Raw genomic sequence first — 21,376 nt, 5'->3', positions numbered from 1 at the left:
AAGCAATAAAGAAGTGAAAATAAGCAATAGTCATCACAGAGGTCTTGGACACACACTTGTGTAGGGTTAAGTCCAGATGTTATTTTCCTTCATAAAGAACAGTGTGTAACAAAGCAAACAACATCCTCAGCTCCTTTCCAGTTAGCACATGGCATGTCTCCTGTGAGGACACCTTCCTGTCTGTCCATTCAGAAAGATGACCTGTTGAGCAAAGCTTATCTTATCAAAGTCAGTTCAGTGTGGGTTTTGCTCATGTGAGCAAATGTGTTTGGTTTTTTATTATTGTTTATGTGTCGGGGTATGCTCTGTGTCATATTGTCATTTTTGTTGAATGAATAATCTGAGTTAGAGACTATGGAGTGAAAGGGTAGGGTAGGCGTGGGCCAATGCCCCTCGTGGTGGTACCAAGAAATGCCCCTGAGTCGGTTATTTGGAAACCGGCAGACAGGAGAGAAACAGGCGATTTTTATCTCTTTAGGTCACTGGAGGCAGGCCATATCTGACCCTCAGTGTGGTTTTGGTGCCCCTGTACAGTGTTTATGTTTAATCCCGAGAGACAGAATTTAAGAACTGATAAATTGACACTGATATCCAGACTGCCAGTTCTTTGAAAATAGGATGTCGTGCCACAGGGAGGCTGGCATCCGGCACAGTTTGACTGTGAGTGCAGATTAGGTAGGCATGGGCCTCTCCCCATAAGCTTGCTCACCTGCCGTACTTGGTTGCGTGTGCCTCTTCCTCATGCTGTGAGCCTTGGTACCTTTTCTACCTTAAGGAGGCCCTGCTGTGGACCCCTGAGCTGTGCTTCTGACAGCATCAGCGGCTGGGCTCCTCGAGGTCACACCATGTCTTGGACATCCTGGCACAGCTTCCTGGGAAATTTTTTATGTGTTTATTTTCCTGTATCTCCAGCAAGGAAGTGCTGGGGCATGTGTGTGTGTGTGTGTGTGTGTGTGTGTGTGTGTGTGTGTGTGTATAATAAACAGTCACTATAACTTCATGTCAACAAAGCCTTCATTTTGAGAGTCGCCATTCATTGACTTTGGCTTCTCTTCCCCAGAGAGGAGAAACAGCATTGCACATGGCGGCCCGGTCGGGCCAAGCCGAAGTGGTGCGGTATCTGGTACAAGACGGAGCTCAGGTAGAAGCGAAAGCTAAGGTAAGGCGAGACGCAGACCCTTGAAACTGAAACGGAGGCGGAAGCCTGGGGTTCAGTAAGCCCCCGGGTGAATGCTTGCTGCCTCTCACAAACAGGTTCTATTCATAAGACCTTCCTGTGTGAAGAATCATATAAAAAATTATCTGCCGCCATAGCCATTCAGCTGTGTGGCACAGCTACGCAAAATAAGGAGCTGCCCCGGGCACGTTACAAACCCCTAACGGGGTAGGAACCGGATCTAGGCAGGTCCAGAGCTCTTCATACTGAGACGATCCTAGGGAGGAAGTTTCTAGAAGAATCACAGCCTGTAAACATGAGTCCACATTTTGGGTTGACTTATATGTCAGTTGGCACAGCCTCAAGAGGAAAAGGGATGTGGTTTTCTTCCCCTTCTATAAAAATGAGACCATAGTGCCCTAGACGTCGATGAGGGCTGAGAAAGACTGGTTCATACCAGAAGTCCAAGCATTCTGAACTACCACACCCAGTGGAATAATTTCTTAACTTTTTGATTTTCCTTCGGTGGCAGCCGGGTGGGGTTCCTGAAGCATAGCTTGAAGACCCTGGTCTAGAAGATCACAGCCGTGCTTCCAATTTAGTAAAATGGAATGACCAGGGAGGCAGTATCCTCTTACTGATAGTAAGAGCCTTGTATTCATGCGTGTTGACTACAAACAGCATGTCTAGTTGATATTGCAGATGACGTTCATACTCTGAATGTCATGAGGGAGGTATGATGGCTAAGACCAATCTCCTCAGCTGACTGCCTGAAGTTGAATCTTGATCCACCATTGAGCGGCTGAGTTACACTGGGCAAGTTAATTGATGTCTCTGTGTTGCATTTTTTTTTTTAATCTAGAATAGAACTTTTTAAATGTTCCTTCTTGTTATCCTAGATATAAAGTTATATAAAGTAGGACATAAAACCAGTCTTTACTAACCATAAATCATAAATGTTCTTTATATCAACTCTGTGATACACATAGAACCTTAGCATTTATTAAAGTTGAAAGTGATTTTGCATACTAATGATGGATGTGCTAGTTTATTTTTTCATAAATAATTAAATCTTGCCTGAATAGTTGCTATTCCAGGATGTAGAACATCTTCAAAGCTTTTCAGAGTTCACCCATACTTTGATTTCATAATTGTCAATGCTTGAGTCCACTGCTTTGCATAAATACATGCTATAGGATGTTGAGGGCCATTTCAGAAATTGTTAGACATTCCATCCTAACGGAGCCAAAACAATTTAATGATTGTTTGTGAAACTCAAATCAGCAACTCAAACAGTAATTTTAAAAACCAACACTCTGTCACCTTCCAATCCATAGATTTATTAATAGGATACTTACATGCTTAGGAATGTCAAAAGGAAAATGTTAAAAGTCTTTGCACTCAGCAATTAAACTATGATGTTTTTTGTAAGAGCAGGAAACATTGTATGTGTGGTGAGAAGCGCTGTGGTTCATATCGTACAAGAGCGTGGAAACTGAACCAGAGTATTTAAGCAGTGTTTGTTGGGCGATGCATGGCGGGGCCACACGGGCAGTACAAAGTGCTCATGTTTCGAATCCAGAACCAAAGATGCAATAAAGCTCTAAAAGAGACACGGGCAAGCGCTGACAGAAACCCTTCATAGACGTGTGGGTTTTGAATTAATTTTTGGTTACTATCGATCCGTGGCCCCGCGTTGAGTTAGTAACCTCATATGAGGATGTGACGCACCGTCAAAAGTTCTGGAAAAAGAAACATAGAGTAATGACTTCTGTGAAGACAGCTGAGAAATACAGGTGGAATACTCCAAACAAAGCCCGAGAAATGGATGGCAGCAAAGTTCCGGGGCTGAGGCAGCCATGACAGAGGGCTGTGAACTTCTCCTTTGGTTTTTCTGTCCTCAGGATGCCTCCTGCTTGTCGTGGCGTCTTGGTGTCCCCTCTTATTGGTTGTATTAGTTACCTTCCTCGTTGCTGTACCCAGATATTTGAAAAGAAACCATTTAAGGAAGCAATAGTTTATTCTGACATACGGTTCAAGGGGGGCCATTCCTTATTGATGGAAAAGACACAGCCTGTCAGCTGAAGGTCAGCTGGTCACACATCTGCCGGCAGGAAAGCAGAAAATGAAGAGGAAATGGGGCTGGGCCATCAAACCTCAGGGCCCAACCTCAGTGGCCCACTTCTCCCCCATGAGGCTTTAGTTCCTCAGGGTCCCATAACCTTCCCAGACAGTGCCACCAGCCAAGGAGCAAGTGCTGAAGCCCGTGAGCCTGTAGGGGACACTTCACAGCCAACCCACAACTGTCCTCCTCTGCTTTCTACTGGTTGTGTGGTCTCTCTGTCATTGCTCGCTACCTTCATGCAAAGAAGTACCCATAGTCAGTTCTACTCTTCTCTCTGCCTCTCCTGCCAGAGAGGCCTAAAGAAACTGCTCTGTTTCAGTGGGTATTTCACTTGGAGAAATGATATGGGACATTTAGGGGGTACTTAATCTGGACAGATTAGGAAGAGAGGGCTCTCCCACATGTCTCAAGTCCCCTTGGGTGTAGGACTCAGTGCATGCTTCATGCCTTTGGGTGAACTATAATAAGCTAGCCCTTCCTTGTAGGCAGACGCAGCCCTTGCGGCCAGAATGCACAACTGGACAAACCCCAGAAGCAGGACCCCTGCATGGCCCTATTTTGCCTTCCTTAGCTTTGGACTTGTGGGCAAAGGGTGGCACCAATCAGGCAATAAAGCACTAAAGTCATGTTGAGATGGCTTGCAGAAGTAGGTATAACTCCCAGGCATGCGAGTTTTATTCAGATTTGTTCTCATCCCCCCCTGCCCCCCACTCCACCCCCAAAAAGAGTCACTCTAGATTAAAACCGATGTTTTGTGGCAGGTAGTGAAGAGATAACGTACAGGTAGAACCACCTTTCATACTCTCATACAGAAAGTCCGAGGGCCTTTAAGATCCTCCATCCTCGCATCTTGTAGAAAAGAAGAAATGACGTTCCTCTTAGCATTGAATTGGAGTTGTGTGTACCTCAGACACGGGGCAGCTAACGTGCCCTGCAGTTTTCACACCTCACCATTGCCTTGCGAGCTCACAAACCTTCTGTGTCTACCTTGCTTTTAGGATGACCAGACGCCACTCCACATTTCGGCCCGACTGGGGAAGGCGGATATAGTGCAGCAACTGTTACAGCAGGGGGCATCGCCCAATGCCGCAACAACTTCCGGGTACACCCCCCTTCACCTTTCGGCCCGAGAGGGGCATGAGGACGTCGCTGCGTTCCTTCTGGACCACGGAGCGTCTTTATCCATAACCACAAAGGTATGAGGACTTGGCTCCCGAAGCACACCCTTCTTGGGGTCTCCTGAACAGTGATGGGTTAAGTGGTTGTAGTTCCAGGTCTACGGTGGATCCCCTAGACTAGTCATGGACATGGCCAGGGAAGCTTTGAATAGCAGGGAAGCAGTTCTTCATGGTTGGAGGAATTTTCTGTAGTTCTTAAGTTTCTCAATATGTCATCTTCTAAGGATACCTTAATGACCTCTAGAATCAGAGCGGATTTTTTTTGTTTGTTTGTTTCATTTTGGTTTGCAAATTACTTGAGAGGTTTAAATGGCAGTTTGGAACCCACCTGCCGATTTCCTTCGCTGGGATCAAAACCACTACAAACTCAGTCCATTGGTGCTTTTTTACAACTTCCTTTCCTTTGTTTTGGTTATTGTTTTTGTTTTGTTTTGTTTTGTTTTGTTTTTGAGACAGGGTTTCTCTGTGTAGCTCTGGCTGTAGATCAAGGAAGCTGGCCTCAAACTCACAGAGATCCACCTGCCTCTGCCTCTTGAGCGCTGGGATTACAGGTGCACATCATCACCATCACCTGGCTTCTATACGACTTTCAAACAGGGAGAGGTTTCTCTTGTTTCTGTTTGTTTTTTTTTTTTTTTTTTTTTTTTTTTTTTTTTTTTTTTTTTTTTTTTTTTTTTTTTGAGACAGGGTTTCTCTGTGTAGCTTTGCGCCTTTCCTGGAGCTCACTTGGTAGCCCAGGCTGGCCTCGAACTCACAGAGATCCGCCTGGCTCTGCCTCCCGAGTGCTGGGATTAAAGGCGTGCGCCACCAACGCCCGGCTTTGTTTCTGTTTGTTAATGCCTCTATTTTGTTATAGTTGTTTGACTTATGTTTGGGCATCATGGTGTCTTCAAGTAATATCTTCCTATGGCTGTAATTGCACACAGAATGCAAAATTGGTTTGGTTTGTTTATTTATATGATATTGATGAGAATTGTATGGGCATAACTGCATGGTCTATGACATGTCCTGAGAGGAGAGGGATGGGTCCTGTGGTCTCTTTTATGGCTACAGAGGGACCAGTGTATAATTGATATAAGCATGATTATAAATACTTACAGGAGAAACACTTGAATAAATAGTGACTACCCAAACTTCATCTCCCATGATTCCCTGGGCTCTTTAGGAAAGTTGAGTCACACATCACAGGTTCCTGGATGTCCTTAAAATGTGTAGCAGAATAATGGCTGATGGACGTCCCAGGGCACCCCCCTCCCCCGGCCCTTCTCCATCCCAGCTGTTCACTGGCTCTAGTTAGCAGTAGTCTTATAAGATGGTCTATGTTGGTCATGTTCCCATCTCTGATGAAATCCTCTCTAATGTTGTGTGTTGACTGACTAGTTGATGTCTAGGTCCTTGCGGGGGTCTGGAATCGTGGGAGAACAGCTAGGAACTGGGAGTGTCCAACTCTTGCACATGTCCTTACTCATTCCACCTCAGGGAGCAAAGAAGAAAGGTCTTCTAACTGCTCCTGGAGGCAGGAGCATACATGAAGACCTTGTGTGTATTCATGGGGAAGCAGGGAAAGGGGACAGGGATGTGCCCTCTGCTGATGTGAGCCCGCAAAGGTTCCAGACTTAATATGGGGTTTCCCAAGGACACCAACATGGGCCTGAAGTGGGGGCCTGTGTAAGCCTTTCTTCCCATAGTATGACATCCCCAAAGAGCCCTGGAATAATTACCAGATCCGGCTTCTCAGACACACCTGATGAGTTCCCACATCAGCGAATGTCATAATTCAGTCAGCAGAGGGGGAAATATTCTCTTTGTCTTCAGAGGTGTCCAACCTTTTGACACTGTTACACAGCCCTGATGTCTACAACTGTGCTAGGCAACAATCACAGCTATCTTGAGACATCTATGGCCCCACAGGTTGCAGGTTAGACACACCCATAGGTCTAGTCTGCTTGTTCGTCCCTATGGACAAGAGGAGCCTTCAGTTGTTATCTGCTAACTGGGTCTTTACACATACGCAGAACTCATCTTCATTGCTAGAATAAGCCATCAGCCCCAAGAAGTCCTGCCCAGTGTCACCTCCATTCAGGATGTTCTTCCATTTCTTTCCTCAGAAGGGATTCACTCCTCTCCACGTGGCTGCGAAATATGGAAAGCTTGAAGTAGCCAATCTCCTGCTTCAGAAGAGTGCATCTCCAGATGCTGCTGGGAAGGTATGATGTCATCAACCACCCTGTAGCAGGCCACTTCCACCCTAACAAACCAACACTTGATAATAACCCCACCCACCCTCCCAGCCTCTTTGATGGTACCTAAGTCATATTGAAGTCTCACTAGGGTGAAGACTATACTTGGGATCAGGTGAACGCCAGGTCCGCATACAATGGAACCTGAATGTGAATGCTGTTGTCTGTTGTATGCAGTCTAATCCCACTTCCTACATCTAGGAATCTCCTACTAAGACCCTTTTGACCCTGGTTGTTGTCTCTGCACGTGTTTTCAGAGCGGGCTAACTCCACTGCACGTAGCAGCGCATTATGATAATCAGAAAGTGGCCCTTCTGCTTTTGGACCAGGGAGCCTCACCTCACGCAGCTGCAAAGGTACTTGTAATTCACAGCCTAAGAACTGAGTGTGCATCATCCATCTGTCTCTATACAAGGATCTCCTCTTACGAATTCTGTAGTGTCCCCATTGTTTAGACCTGGCTTATAAAATTTGCAGACAGAATTGCCAGGAATCTATATGCCTTACACTATGTAGTCACCTCATGTGGTAGATGCTCAATAAATATGTATCAGTTGATTTTTTCTTTGGGCTATCCAGGACATCCTGGAACATGGGATAAGAAGAGAGCTGGAATACTCCTCAGCCAGCTTGAAAACATAAGCAGAGCCTAAGGGAATAAGAGACTCTGACTTGTGAGAACGAGAGATGTCTGAGTTTGGTAAAGTGTGTAGCTAGAGTTTTTCTGCCTTGCCCACAGTCAGGACAAATCTTTGTCACCCGCCAGTCCCACAGCCACTCAGACCCAACCAAGTAAACACAGAAACTTATATTGCTTACAAATTATATGACCATGGCAGGCTTCTTGCTAACTGTTCTTATAGCTTAAATTAATCCATTTCCATAAATCTATACCTTGCCACATGGCTCGTGGCTTACCAGCATCTTCACATCCTGTTTGTCATGGCGGTGGCTGGCAGTGTCTCCTCCCACCTTCCTGTTCTCTCAATTCTCCTCTCTGTTAGTCTCGCCTATACTTCCTGCCTAGCCACTGGCCAATCAGTATTTTATTTATTGACCAATCAGAATAATTTGACATACAGACCATCCCACAGCAAAAGTGCTTACTCCATGCTCTTAGGTACCTGAGTCCAGATCCCCAGCATCCATGTAAGAAGCCGGGCATGGAGGCACACAGCCTGCAGTCCCAGAGCTGTGGAGACAGACCAAAGGACCAGTGGGGTTGGCTGGCATCTAGTCCAATCATCAGGCTGCAGAGTCAGTGAGAGACCCTGGTTCAAAAGAATCAAGTGGAAAAGCAATTGAGGAAGATACCCAGCATCAGTCTCTGGCACACACACACACACACACACACACACACACACACACACACACACACAAAGTTCTGACTTATCAAAATTTATAAAAACACACATTGCATTTTCCTGGCCAGAAAAACACTGCCTGCATGTGCTTGGTGTTTCACAGAACAGCATAAAGAGTTTCTATGCAGATTTTTATTACTGTTGAGGGGACTGTTAGTTGTCTTGTTAGGAGATTTTTGATTAATAGATATCTTAGACTTCTGGGAAGAAAACACAAAATGTAGTGTATTCCGCTCTTGTGTTGCCTCATTATTCTGACCTGGCATGCCATAATGCAGCTTCCTTAAGGATGCATTCTTAAGACAGCTGCTGGCTGAAGGTGTGTTTGATCGCTGACTAGGTGCCTGTGACATGATGCTGAACCAGTACAAACCAGATTCTGAAACTTTTTTTTAAATTCGTTTAATGTGTTTAATTGGTTGAAGGACCCTCTGGGTCCCGAATGCTTTTGAGCCGTGCCTTGAGTGTTCTTCATTTTTATGCCCATCACATCTCAGGTCAATGAGCCTGGTCTGTTCTAGGTGGCAATATTGTAAGAGAGAAGGTTCTGGATACTTCTTCCATTAGAGAGGATGTTGCTATTGTTATGGTAGGTTTTTGTTGTTATTGTTGATTGTTTGTTGTTTGTTTGTGTATGTATGTATGTGTGTGTGTGTGTGTATATGTGTGTGTGTGTATACACATGTGGTAGTCAGAGGAAAACTTGCAGGAGTTGGTTTTCTCTTCCTTCCATGAAGGTTCCAGAGTCATAGGTTCGGCACCCAATGTCTTTACCTGACATTATCTCTCCTCACCCAAGGGTGCAGGTTCATCCACAGAACCTCCCTTCTGTATTCTTAATCCATTTCTTCTGCTCAGTGAAATATGCTCAAAAATCAAATTCTAAACACTTTAGCCGAGAGTGTCCACCTCGGCATTGGCTCTGTCATGAGGAAAGCTGTCGCACCTAAGCCTTTGGCAAACAACAGCAGCACTGTTTACTGCTTTAGTTGGCAGTGTGACCCTGGGAGATCGGAAGCTAAAAGTGAGGCAGACTAAATTGCATGCAAGAGCCGACTCTATGCAGCACCTCAGACGATTTATACTTTGAGGGCTAAGAGTCACATGAGTATCACAAGGATCAGCCCCATGTGCTAGACAAGCCTCATAGGGCAAGAACACGCTTTTCCATAGAGGCATATGAAGTATTAACAATAGCCGGTTGTAATGAATAATCTAAAGCAAACTCACTCCTATTTGCTATACCTGGGAGGGACATGAAAGCACATTCCAAGAACAATTACATGTTTCTGGAGGAACTGAGGTCACCAGACTTTTGTTTTCTTGGAGTTTTCTCAGATGCACTTAGAATTCCCCTCACAGGACTCCATTCTTGGACCATGTTCTAACAAGAAAAATAAAATAAAATAAAGTAAAAACCTTTTAGAAGAAAAGAAGACTTTAGAAGAAAAAAAATTCAAGAATAGAAAGGACCACTAGTCAGGACAGCCCCAAAGAGTGAAGCCGTCCAGTATCTATCAATGTATGCATGATTAAAGAAAACGTAAGCTGTATGCATGCAGGGAGGGTTGTTCAGCCTTGAAAAGGAAAGGTAGCCTTTTTTTATTGCAATTTTTTGTTTTTGTTTGTTTGTTTGTTTTCCAAGGCAGGATTTCTCTGTGTAGTCCTGGCTGTCCTGGGATTCACTCTGTAGACCAAGCTGGCCTCAAACTCACAGAGATCCACCTGCCTCTGCCTCCCAAGTGCTGGGATTAAAGGCGTGTGCCACCGCCGCCCGGCTTTATTGCAATTTTTTACACATAAATTATACAAAATAACCAGTGTTGGTGCTGTCCTGCCTGAAAAACAGAAGAAGTTGATATAGAAAGGGAGCTGACCAGGGACACATAGTTCCCTTTAAGGCAATGATGTTTATTAGAGGACAAGTGATTGGGCACTGAGGTAGGAGGGACAGGATATTACATGGAGAGCTGAACATGATGAGGCCTTAACGGGCAAGGAGAGGATCTTTTTACAACCTGGAAAGAAGCTTCATTAAGACAGAGAATGGCCAGGCAGTGGTGGCGCACGCCTTTAATCCCAGCACTTGGCAGGCGGATCTCTGAGTTCGAGGCCAGCCTGGTCTACTGATCAAGTTCCAGGACAGCAGAGCTACACCGAGAAATCCTGCCTTGGAAAACAAAACAACAACAAAAACAAAAACAAAAAATGAAAGAGAGAAGAAGAAGGAGAGAGAGAGAGAGAGAGCAGACATGAGAGGGATGATGAAGGGAACCAGGGGAGCTTCTTCAGAGAGATTTCTCAGCAAAATCTCCAGTCGGAGCCTCCAGAGCATTCCCAAGAGCAAAGGAAACATCTGACTGTTTGTAACCTTTTTGGGGCGGCAGGAAGTTTCCCATCCTGTGATTTGGTTCGGCACCGTGTATATGACAAGGCGCAGAGAGGAGCGGGTACAGGATAGGGTCCTAAATCAGGCGTGGGCAGCAATTAGTCCACAGCACCAACACCTTCTTAACTCTGTCCCAGAGAGAGCTGCAGAGAGGTGTGGCCTGATTCAGGCTGTGGAATCTGTCCTACAGGTACAAGCCTGTGCTTGTAACAATTACGAAGTTTCTATACATGTATATAAGAACTTTGGCCAGAGTCACTTGCCCATGACTCTTTTTTATCCTCTGTCCCCTGTAGCAGGAATCTTAACAGTTCTTATTAATAAAATCAAACCTGAGGCCAGTTATTGAGGTCAATGCTGGTAGATCAGAGAGACAGAACAAGCCACAGCTATCTCACCTTGCCAATTCCTCAGCTGGTCTTGCTTCCTCAGACTGGAAGCCTCTGAGTCCTCATCCAGAATGAATCTCAGCTGAACTGCTGCTCAAAAGCCTGAAGTTTAAGCAGCCAAATGCTGCTAGTTTCTGGTCCTCACGCCTTATATACCTTTCTGCTTTCTGCCTCACTCCTTGGGATTAAAGGCTTGCTTTCTGGGCTTAAAGGCGTGATGAGTCACCATGCCTGGCTGTATCCTTGAACACATGGATTTCTGCCTCTGGAATGCTAGTATTAAAGGCATGTGCTACCACTGCCTATCCTTTATGTTTAATATTATGGCTGCTCTGTCTCTGACCCCAGATAAGTTTATTAGCATGCACAATATTCGGGGGAACACAATACCACAGTCCCCTTCATATTGATCTTGGGATATCCGTCTTTCTGAGTCTGTCAGTCCTACTGCACTTTAAGGAGAGAGATTCTGACACTTCCTGCATGGAAGATGCTTAAGGCTGTATGCTGACCGTCATCAGCCAGTCACAGACAAACATGCACTACCCACGTAGAATGATGACATCATCTTCAGAGATGGGTAAAGAAGGGATTAGGGGTGGAGAGAAGTGGAGAACTAGGTTAATGGGCACAGGGTTCAGCTGAGGAAGAGGAGGCGCTGGCAGGGATGGGAGATGGTGACATTTGGGCAACGTGTGGCTGACTTCATGCTGTTGACCATCACCCTTAAAAAAACACTTGAAATAGGAAAGTCTAGTGTATATTTTACTGCATGGTTGTCTTGGTTAGGGTTTCAATTTCTGTGAAGAGACACCGTGGCCATAGCAACTTTTATAAAGGAAAGCATTTAATTTTGGTGGCTAGCTTACAGTTTCAGAGGTTTAGTCCATTGTCATCATGGCAGGGAGCATGGGAGCATGCAGACAGGCGTGGTGCAGGAGAAGGAGCTGAGAGTGCTTACATCTTAATCTGCAGGCAACAGGCAATGGACTGTGACACTGGGTATAGCTTGAGCATGGGAGACCTCAAAGCCCATCCCCACCATGACACACTTCCTCCAACAAGGCCATACCTACTCCAACAAGGCCACACCTCCTAATAGTGCCACACCCTTTGGGACCATTTTCTTTCAAACCACCACAAAAGTAGTGGAAATTAATGTCCATCCGTTTTCACTTTGTTGCATGTTAATATCTATAGTAGACTGAAGGCGAATGGCTCCATAGGCTCATATATTTAAATGCTTGGTTCCTGGTTGGTGGAACTGTTTTGGGACAGATTAGGAGGTGTGGTCTCGGTGTGGAGGAGGTGTGTCACTGGAGGTAGGCTTTGAAGTTTCAAAAGTCCATGCAGGACCAGTGTCTTTCTTTTCTCTCTCTCTCTGCCTTCAACTTGCTGATAAGATGGAAGCTCTTAGCTACTGCTCTGGTGACAAGTCTATCTGCTGGCCTGATGCCATCCCCCCCCCCCATGATAACCATGATCTCTAACCCACTGAACCTGTAAGCAAGGCCCCAATTAAATGTTTTCTATTCTAAGTTGCCTTCGCCGTGGTGTCTCTTCACAGCAATAGAAAAATAACTAAGACACTGTCCTTGTACTCATAGTCCTGTGTTTGTTTGCTTGTCTTCTAAAGGCTTGGGCCACCATACCTGTCAGCTATTTATTTATTTGTTTGTTTGTTTGTTTGTTTATATTTTATGTGCATTGGTGTTTTGCCATGGGTGTCAGGCCCCCTGAAACTGGAGTTACAGACAGTTGTGAGCTGCCATGTAGGTGGTAGTAGGGGGGAACCCAGGTCCTCTGGAAGAGCCGTCAGTGCATTTAGCCACTGAGCCATCTCTCCAGCCCCCCAGGGTTGTGTTTCTAAGTAGTCCCAGAGTCTTGGTAGGTAGGCAATGAGTGCACAGTGAATAGGTGATCGAGTTGTTCTTACATGGATGTAAGAATGCTGGCACCTAGCTTGATTGCAAGCTAGAAGTAACAGTAGTTATGGAATGGATTATGTATGGAAAAAAGAGCCTGGTCCATTTTTGTTTGTTTGTGTTTCTTTTTTGAGGCAGGGTTTCCATGTGTAGCTTTGGATCCTGTCCTGGAATTTGCCCTGTAGACCAGGCTGGCCTCCAACTCACAGAGATCTGCCTGCCTCTGCCTCCCCAGTGCTGGGATTAAAGGCGTGTGCCACCACCTTTATTCATAAACAAACACGTCAGAGACTCAGGGTGTGGCTCTGCGTAGAGTTCTTGCCTAGTACGCACACAGCCCTGGGTTCGGTATCAAGCACTGCATAAACCAAGTGCAGTAGTGTACACCCGTAATCCCGTCACTCTGGAGTTGGAGGCAGGAGGATGAGTTCAAGGTTCCCCTCCCCTTGGGTACAAGCCTGGACTACCTGAGACCCTATTTCAATAAAATAAATAAACAAACGGGCAGTCGGTATCCAGCCTTGCATCTACCAAACAACATTTAGGATGAATGTTTCCAAATTTACAAAGTATCATTGAACAGGAGTTAAAGAGCAGGCCCAGTAAGTAATAACTCTGTTATGTCCCCTTAGCCTGAGGCCACAGTCAATTAAGCCCCAACTTTTCTAATGGGACGTTGATCCTCAGTATCGCGGCACATTGCCTAAGCCAGTGCTTGGGTCCTGATATCCTGGTAACACCATCTTCAGAACAGGGACTTTGTACACTTTGATCCTGAGCAGACCAGTTATCTCAGTTACAGGCTGGCTTTATCTGCTATGGAAACAATCCTCCATACAGTGGTTTGAATAGCTGAACTCTTTCTCCAGCCCCCCAGACAGTGAACATAGAGCTTGTGCCTCTTTAAAGTATCAAGTCCCAGAAGCTCCACCCACCTCTGCTCTTGATACCTCATTGGCTACTTTTAAGCGCAAGTGATGCTGGGAAATGTAGTTTTCAACCGGACACGGTATTCTTTCAATAAAAAGAATGCATACACCACCCTCTACTGTTTTTGCTCCTGGAAGTTCAGTTCCTGAATTCCAGTCAGCAGAGCTTCAGAGGACGCCATTAGTGCCACAGCTGCACCCTCTAGGCACACCCTTCTTCTTGACCCCATTTCAAAATAGCCAGCACAGAAACACACATCCTAGAATAATGATGTATGACTTTAGGTGACTGGGTTGCTAAAAAGTACATATGCTAAGGGATAATGGAATACTAAGATCCATTTTTACCAGATTTTTTTTCCCCCAAGACAGGGTGCTTTGCTAAAAAGGAGCTTGGCTTGGTTGCTGACAAACTCAAGATGCTGACTAGAAAGCAACACTGAGCCTGGACTAACTGGTCATGCTTCTGTAAAGTGTAAAGCATCCTCCTTACTTTATATATATCAGTGTGTGTGTGTGTGTGTGTGTGTGTGTGTGTGTGTGTGTGTGTGTGTGTGCATGTGTGTATACAGGCTTTGGGGAGGGGACGATGTCATTGGGATATAAATACCATCCATTGTTTTTGATAACTGTTTTTAGTGTGGTGTGCATAGGTTCACATGACAGATATTTTGTCTTCAGCAAGAATATGGGGAGGTAGAACTAGAGATAGCTTAGCAATCTGGAACACTTTGTTCTCTTGCTGAGGACCTGGGTTCAACTCCCAGCACCCACATGGCAGCTTACAGCTATCCATAACTGGTTTCAGGGATTGATGCCCTCTTCTGGCCTCTGAAGGCACCAGGCATGCACATGGTACACATACATACGTGCTAGAAAACATTGATACACGTAAAATAAAAATAAATATGTGAGAAATAAAATAAAAATAGTGTGAGAAGGGCAAGATGTAAGATTATCCTATGACTGGGCTGGAGAGATACCTCAATGGTTAAAAGCATGCTGCTCTCGCAGAGGCCAGAGTTTGGGTCCCGGCACCCACACCAGGAAGCTCACAACCCCTTGTAACTCTAGTACCAGCAGATCCTAAGACACCCTCTCGTCTCTGTGGGTACCTTCACTCACACAGACACATAACTAAAATCTTTTTTGAAAAGAAAAAATCTTTGAAAAGATTATTCTATTTGAAAAGATAATTGACTCCCCCTGATTGGTTTATCAAATAGATACATCTTCCTCGAGTATCATTTTGCTTTCTTCAAAATCGAGCTTAGGAAACTTAGAATTGTATTGTGAGTCTCTGGATAAATTCTTTACCTCTGATTCAAAGTATTTCCCGAGAGTGTCTGAGATCTTGGTTTTCTTACTTTAGACTATCATTTGTACCTCAGAAGGAGCCAGGATGAGCCTCTAAAGAAGTGGTTCTTTATCTGTGGGTCATGACCCCTTTTGGGGGGAGGAGGGAGTGCTGAATGACCCTTTCACATGGTTGCCTAAGACCATCTGAAAACACAGGTATTTACATTAAAATTCATAACAGTACCAAAATCGCAGTTACGAAGCAGCAGCAGCGAAAGTAATTGTATGGTTGGGGGTCAGCATAACATACGGGACTGTATTAAAGTAATTGTATAGTTGTATTAAAGTAATTGTATGGTTGGGGGTCAGCATAACATACGGGACTGTATTAAAGGTCGCAGCATTGGGAAGGTTGAGAACCATAAAGAATAATATGTATCAACCAGGCAATGGTGGCACACACCTTTAATTCCAGCACTTGGGAGACAGGGGCCAGCCTGGTCTACAGAGCAAGTTCCAGGACAGCCAGGGCTACACAGAGAAACCCTGTCTCAACAAACAAGCAAACAAAAGTGTATCTTGTCTAGACCTGGCACACGTTATACAGAATTGCTAGAGCTCTTTAGAGAGTTGTTTCTTAGGACCTGGAATTTGTGGGTTGTGTTAGAAGATAGCAAGATTGTCATGTCTGAAAGGATAGCAAACTACCCTACACTAGTTGGAGCTGGAAAGTGACTGATTCATGATCTTTTCTTTCCTCTCTTATTGATGCTGTTTGTTTGTTTGTTTGTTTGTTTGTTTGTTTTTGAGACAGGGTTTCACCATGTAGCCCAGGCTGGCCTCAGCTTCCCAAAGGCTGGAATTGTAGGCATGCAACACCATACCCAGCTCAGCTGAATGTTCTGTCCCTTGTAAAAGTAAAGCCACAGACCATAGCTGATAAGGACATGCCTTTACCTCCCGTACTGTTAGTGTTAAGCATATTGACTGATCCTGCTTCCTCTGTTAGTACTGCTTTGTGAGTTTTCTCTTTTATAGAGGGATGGAAGGTAGCTAGCTGTCTCCCGCTCTCACGTCTTACACTGTAGCCTTGGACACAGTCCAGTGCTCTGCTGGGCTGCGGAGGCATAAATCTCTGAAGGGTGTGTCAGAGCATTCGGTCAGAGGGCCAAGTGTTTCTCAGGGTAGCTGGTGTTTCCACATGGCATAGGTCAAGACTAAAAATAGGAATATAAAACCTCCTCCTGCCCTGGCTCCGCCAGCTTGAGGACTCTAGAGGTGACATTTCCACTCTGCACTTCCACTTGCTATGGTCAAGTTCATGTCTGTATCCTAGGGCAGTCTTGCACTTCTTATGCATGACAAAGTCCCAGAAGGCACTTTCTCAGGTCAGACACTCCAGGCTCCTGAGGCCCAACTGATCAACAGGGAACTTTGTCTATAGCTGAGCATCCGGGGCCAACTGAGGGAAGAACAGCCAAGTATTCTGATAGGGTTAGTGCATCTGAGTCTGACTCTGAAGGCTCCTTTCTTCGTGTAATCTACTTGTGCCTATTACATTGAAACATTGTGCTGTAAGGGCCCCACAGCCGGTGCCCTCAATAGCTTCAGAGTACAGTGAGAAGTAATAAATACGTAAATAAGAGCACGCCACTAAATGTCCAGTGCTGGGGTTAAAGACAGAGTGGTTTCTGAGTGTTGGAAGTTGATCGCAGAAAAGAGGCAGCCTGCTTCACTGAGGGTGTGGCCGCTGAGTTGAATTTCCAACTGCTACATGCCATCTTCATAGACAGGCTGTGGCAAAGCATTCTTGGGAGAGTGAGGCAAGCCAGGAAAACCTGAAACGATAACATCTCTGGACACCCGCAGGGTGACAGGTCTGGCTATCAAGCATAGACAGACAGACCACCAGAAATCAACGAGAAAAAACAACTCCCTTGAAGATTAAAGACTGCAAGTTTGAGGGCAGTACATGGTGTCTTCGTCCTTTGGGGGCGGCTCTGGCATCACACTGATAAAGAGCAGGGATTTCTCACTGTCCTGGAGGCTGGGAAGGCCAAGACTGAGGCGTTCTCATCCATCCAGCACGGGGCTTGTTGCTGGGTCATTCCGCGGCACAAAGTGGAAGGGCAGAGAGAGAGAGAGAGTGGCAGGGAGCTAACCTCATCTTCTGAGAAGATTAGTCTCTCTACAGCCCGCCCCCCTCCATAAACCACTCACCCCATAGGCCACACCCTTGACAAACCACACTCCCCATAGCCCCCTTTCTCCATCTCAGCTTCAAGGGCATCCTGCAGCCTCGCCACCTCCCACAGGTTCCACCTCCCAGAACCATTGCATTGAGTGCAGGGTTTCCACCACATGAATGCAAGGGACACCTTTCAAACCACAGTAGACACTAAGCTGATTTGAAGAACAGAACTTTGAATGGATCTGCGCATGCCCCGTGATAGCATATGACTTGCTCCTCTAACCCCAGTTGAAACACAGTAATATTTATTGAGCACCTACTACTATAGATTTCCTTTCTGAAAACTAATAGTGTGCCAACTCTGTTATTTTAAATGGCAGTTTTCCCTACTCAAAACTGCACTCATGATACTGTTTGGTTTAGCGCCATTTCTTTACTTGGTCAGAGTGTTGGAGAGAGGCACTAGACAAGGAAGCATAGTGTTTGAAAATGGACCGCGTGCATTTTTTTTCTTGGTTGGTAGTAGACATGACGAGTGGTTGGTTTTGACAGAATGGTTATACACCGCTGCACATCGCTGCCAAGAAGAACCAGATGGACATTGCGACTTCTCTGCTGGAGTATGGCGCTGATGCGAATGCCGTTACCCGGCAAGGGATTGCTTCCGTCCATCTCGCAGCTCAGGAAGGACATGTGGACATGGTATCGCTGCTCCTCAGTCGCAACGCGAACGTGAACCTGAGCAATAAGGTAACTCTCTTCTTGTCCTTCCACAAAGCATACAACACAATAGAAATTAAGTCCTCAGAAAAGTCTAAAGGTTGATCAAAATGTTGGAGTCAGATAGAATTTGCAAGGCTGGCAAGATGGCTCAGCAGGGTAAGACATGTGTTGACAAGCCTGATGACCTGAGTTCGATCCCGGAACCTACACGGTGGAAGGAGAGAATCGACTCACACAGGTTCGTTAATAGAGCAAGAACATTACCATCACGTAACACCATACCTTATGGAATAATACAGTATTTTAATAAGGACCATTGACGTTTTGCTGATGTTAACACCACTGATCATGTGTTAAAACTCCAGTGTGGTTTTGTTTTTAAGAGTCTCTGATGTGTAGTGGTGAGCACCCACATACATTGGAGGAAGGCAGTATGCTCGCTTATCTTTGCTTTAAAAATACCACTACAGAGAAGTGAATGAGAAGGAAGGGGGGCCCCAGATGGATCAATGTCACAGCCCTAAGCAATATTGAGTCTGTGGGGGGCATCCTCTGCCACTCTGGGGTACCCTGATAATTTTGTATAAAGCCTATGATCTGCATTGCTGACATGGGATTCATAAACACAGTGGTCCACGTCCTTCCTCTGTAGATACTTTTTTTTTTCTTTTTAGATTTATTTGTTTATTATGTATACTGCATGTATGACTGCAGGCCAGAAGAGGGCACCAGATCTCATTACAGATGGTTGTGAGCCACCATGTGGTTGCTGGGAATTGAATTCAGGACCTCTGGAAGAACAGTCAATGCTCTTATCCTCTGAACCATCTCTCCAGCCCGATACTTTTATTTTTAAGAGTCAAGGCTACTCTCCTAGAATTCACATGCCAAATCTCAAACCCAGCCACATGCATGCACTCACCCCTCTCTCTGACTGACAACCACACCCTTGGAATCTCTTGCAGAATGGCCTCACCCCACTCCATCTGGCTGCGCAAGAAGACAGAGTGAATGTGGCTGAAGTTCTCGTCAACCAAGGGGCCCACGTGGATGCACAGACAAAGGTAATCTCCTTTCCCATTCAGCAAGGAAGGAGCCCTACCAAGTGCCCTGGAGTGACCGACCTCAGCAGGAAAGCTGCAGCCATGGCCTGGACAGGAAGCTGCCCTGACCCTGGCAGCCGTAGACTTCTGTTCAAGGGCCAATCTCTGGTCATGGCATTTCAGACACTCTCAACTTTATTGGCCCGAGTTCTTCTTTGGCTGCATGTCAAGATTCTATATTATTACCGGGAATCCTGTCACAAATATGCTTTAGGGGCAGTGTGCAAATGCTGTAGGTTTTGTGAGTGACTTTAAAAAAAAAGACAGAAAAAGGAAAACTTGGTGGCAATTGAAGTTTATTCTGTGTGATTCATGAAAGAGCGATGCAGGAATATTCATTTGTTCACTTTATGAATCCCTTATTGTCTGTGCATTGTTCCCGTGATTTCTCTCTTTTTAATTTCCTCTCTCTGTTTTCCTCCCTTCCCCTCTGGTAAAATGCTGTTTCCAAAAAGAAGTGAAATGCTGACTAGTATCATACAATGCCACAGGACAAGCACAGATAAGAAAACGGGTATTCGGTGTTACCATAAAAGATAGAATTTCATGTGTATCTCTTTTCTCTGAACATTTGAGAAAGGGTCTCTCTATGTTGCTCTGGCTGCCTGAAACTCACTGTGTAGACCAGGCTGGCCTCAAACTCACAGAGATCCACCTGCCTCTCCTTCCCAAAGGCTAGGATTAAAGATGTGCTCTACTACACCATTCTTTCCTAATACGTGTCAGTTTACTACGAGGAAACAAGGCTGAGCTCGGCATGGTAGCTCATCCCTGGAATCTCAGCACTTGGTAAGCTGAGGCAGGAGAGTTGCCACACAGTCAAGGATGGCCTGCACTGTATAGTGAGTTGTATGCTGAGTTTTCAGCATGTAAAGCCCCATTTCAAAGACACGAATGCCTGTTAAATGTCATGTTCTGCATACAAACATTCCTGTACATACATGGATTAGTTCTGAAGAGGATCAGGGGTAGATCTGAGGTAAGAGCAGCTCACTGCCCTGTACACAGTGTTGGCAAACACACACACACACACACACACACACACACACACACTAAATAAGTAAATAAATAAATGTAATTTTTTATTTAAAAGGCTATTTATAAAAATATTTTTCAGTATTCTATGGATCTTTATGAACCATATTACCTAATAACATTCTTTTACTTATTCATTTATTTATTTTGGAGTGCTGAGAATCAAACCCAGTACCTTATACATGCTAGGTAAGCACACTACCATGGAACTAGCCCCTTGAGTAATAGTATTATAAGCAGCTAGTCATGTGAATATTAAAAGACCCTTCAACACCTAGTAAATTAGCAAACGTTCTTTGCAAGCAAATAGTCCTTGAGCGGGGCAGAGGCTGTAGCTTTGGGTGGAGGTGTCCCTGAGGAAGACTGTGCTCAGTGCTAACGAAGCCTAGGATTGAGCTGGAGAGCCGCTGATCTTAAGATGTGGAAGAGAAAGTGAAGGTTTCATTCTGTGATTGAGTCATGCCACACAGAAGGCGCATGGTTATATTAAAAGAAAATCTTGGATGAAGTACCTCAGAAATGCCAGCCAGAGCCTTCCACCTGAGCCTGTCACTTCTCCCCCGTGCGTGTATTTGGGAGGTGTGTTCGTGTGTGGTGTATGCCTGCGCGTGGGTGGGCATGCGTATGTGTACATGTGTGGAGGCCAAGGAGAAGGTCAGGGATCTTCTCTACCTGCTCCCCACCTTATTTCGTTTCTGAGAAGGGGTCTCACCCTAAACGTGAAGCTTGCCCTCTCGGCTAGACTGGCTGGTCAGCAATTTCCCAGGATCTACCTTTCCCTGCCACCTAACACTGGGATTCCAAGCACAGGTGGCCATGCCTGGCTTCTGTCACCTCTTCTTATACAAAGACATCTGTCCAGTTTCGCGAGTATGACAGCCAACCCTCTCTTGTTTCTTACTTTCCTCTTCCAACCCCTTATTTACCAAAGATTTCAAGTATTTCCTGAGCACCTGTGATGTGCATGGGATGATGATAGCGAGCACTGTGCGCCGAGCACTTCCCACGGTTTCTTACTACTAGCTGGGAAGACTTTCTCAAGTTGCCTGTCTCTAGGCATGTCTTTGCATGATGCCATTTTGTCTGGGCATCCTGGGAATGAAAGAGCCCATCTCTGTGGGTACAATGTGACTCTTCTTGGCTGTGCACGCGTTAAAATATTATTTATTATTACTGTGCGTGTGATGTATGCGTGAGTGCAAGACACTTGCCACGGCACACGTGTGGACATCAGAAGGCTTTTGGGAGTCAGTTTTCTCCTTCTATCAGGAATTCCAGAGATGCAACTTGAACTCAGGTCATCAGGCTTGGCAGCAACCATTCACACACC

At 45.4% G+C, this 21,376-nt stretch overlaps 1 protein-coding gene across 35 annotated transcripts in view; it reads left to right on the top strand.

Moving 5' to 3' along the window:
- Nucleotides 1-21,376, top strand: part of Ank3 (ankyrin 3) — a 484,120-nt gene that overhangs the window by 335,219 nt on the left and 127,525 nt on the right. For 30 of the 35 annotated variants that reach the window (XM_037199680.1, XM_037199673.1, XM_037199672.1 and 27 more), the window contains 6 exons: nt 1,061-1,159; nt 4,280-4,477; nt 6,568-6,666; nt 6,957-7,055; nt 17,738-17,935; nt 18,874-18,972. In XM_037199680.1, coding sequence (XP_037055575.1) covers nt 1,061-1,159; nt 4,280-4,477; nt 6,568-6,666; nt 6,957-7,055; nt 17,738-17,935; nt 18,874-18,972 — 792 coding nt within the window. The remainder of the gene's footprint in view (nt 1-1,060; nt 1,160-4,279; nt 4,478-6,567; nt 6,667-6,956; nt 7,056-17,737; nt 17,936-18,873; nt 18,973-21,376) is intronic. The other 5 variants (XM_037199690.1, XM_037199685.1, XM_037199695.1 and 2 more) reach the window with 1 other exon arrangement.

The sequence above is a fragment of the Peromyscus leucopus genome, chromosome 16_21, assembly GCF_004664715.2.
Source record: "Peromyscus leucopus breed LL Stock chromosome 16_21, UCI_PerLeu_2.1, whole genome shotgun sequence".
Classification (NCBI taxonomy): domain Eukaryota; kingdom Metazoa; phylum Chordata; class Mammalia; order Rodentia; family Cricetidae; genus Peromyscus; species Peromyscus leucopus.
Note: the sequence above shows the minus strand (reverse complement) of the source record. Positions and strands in the feature narration are given on the sequence as shown.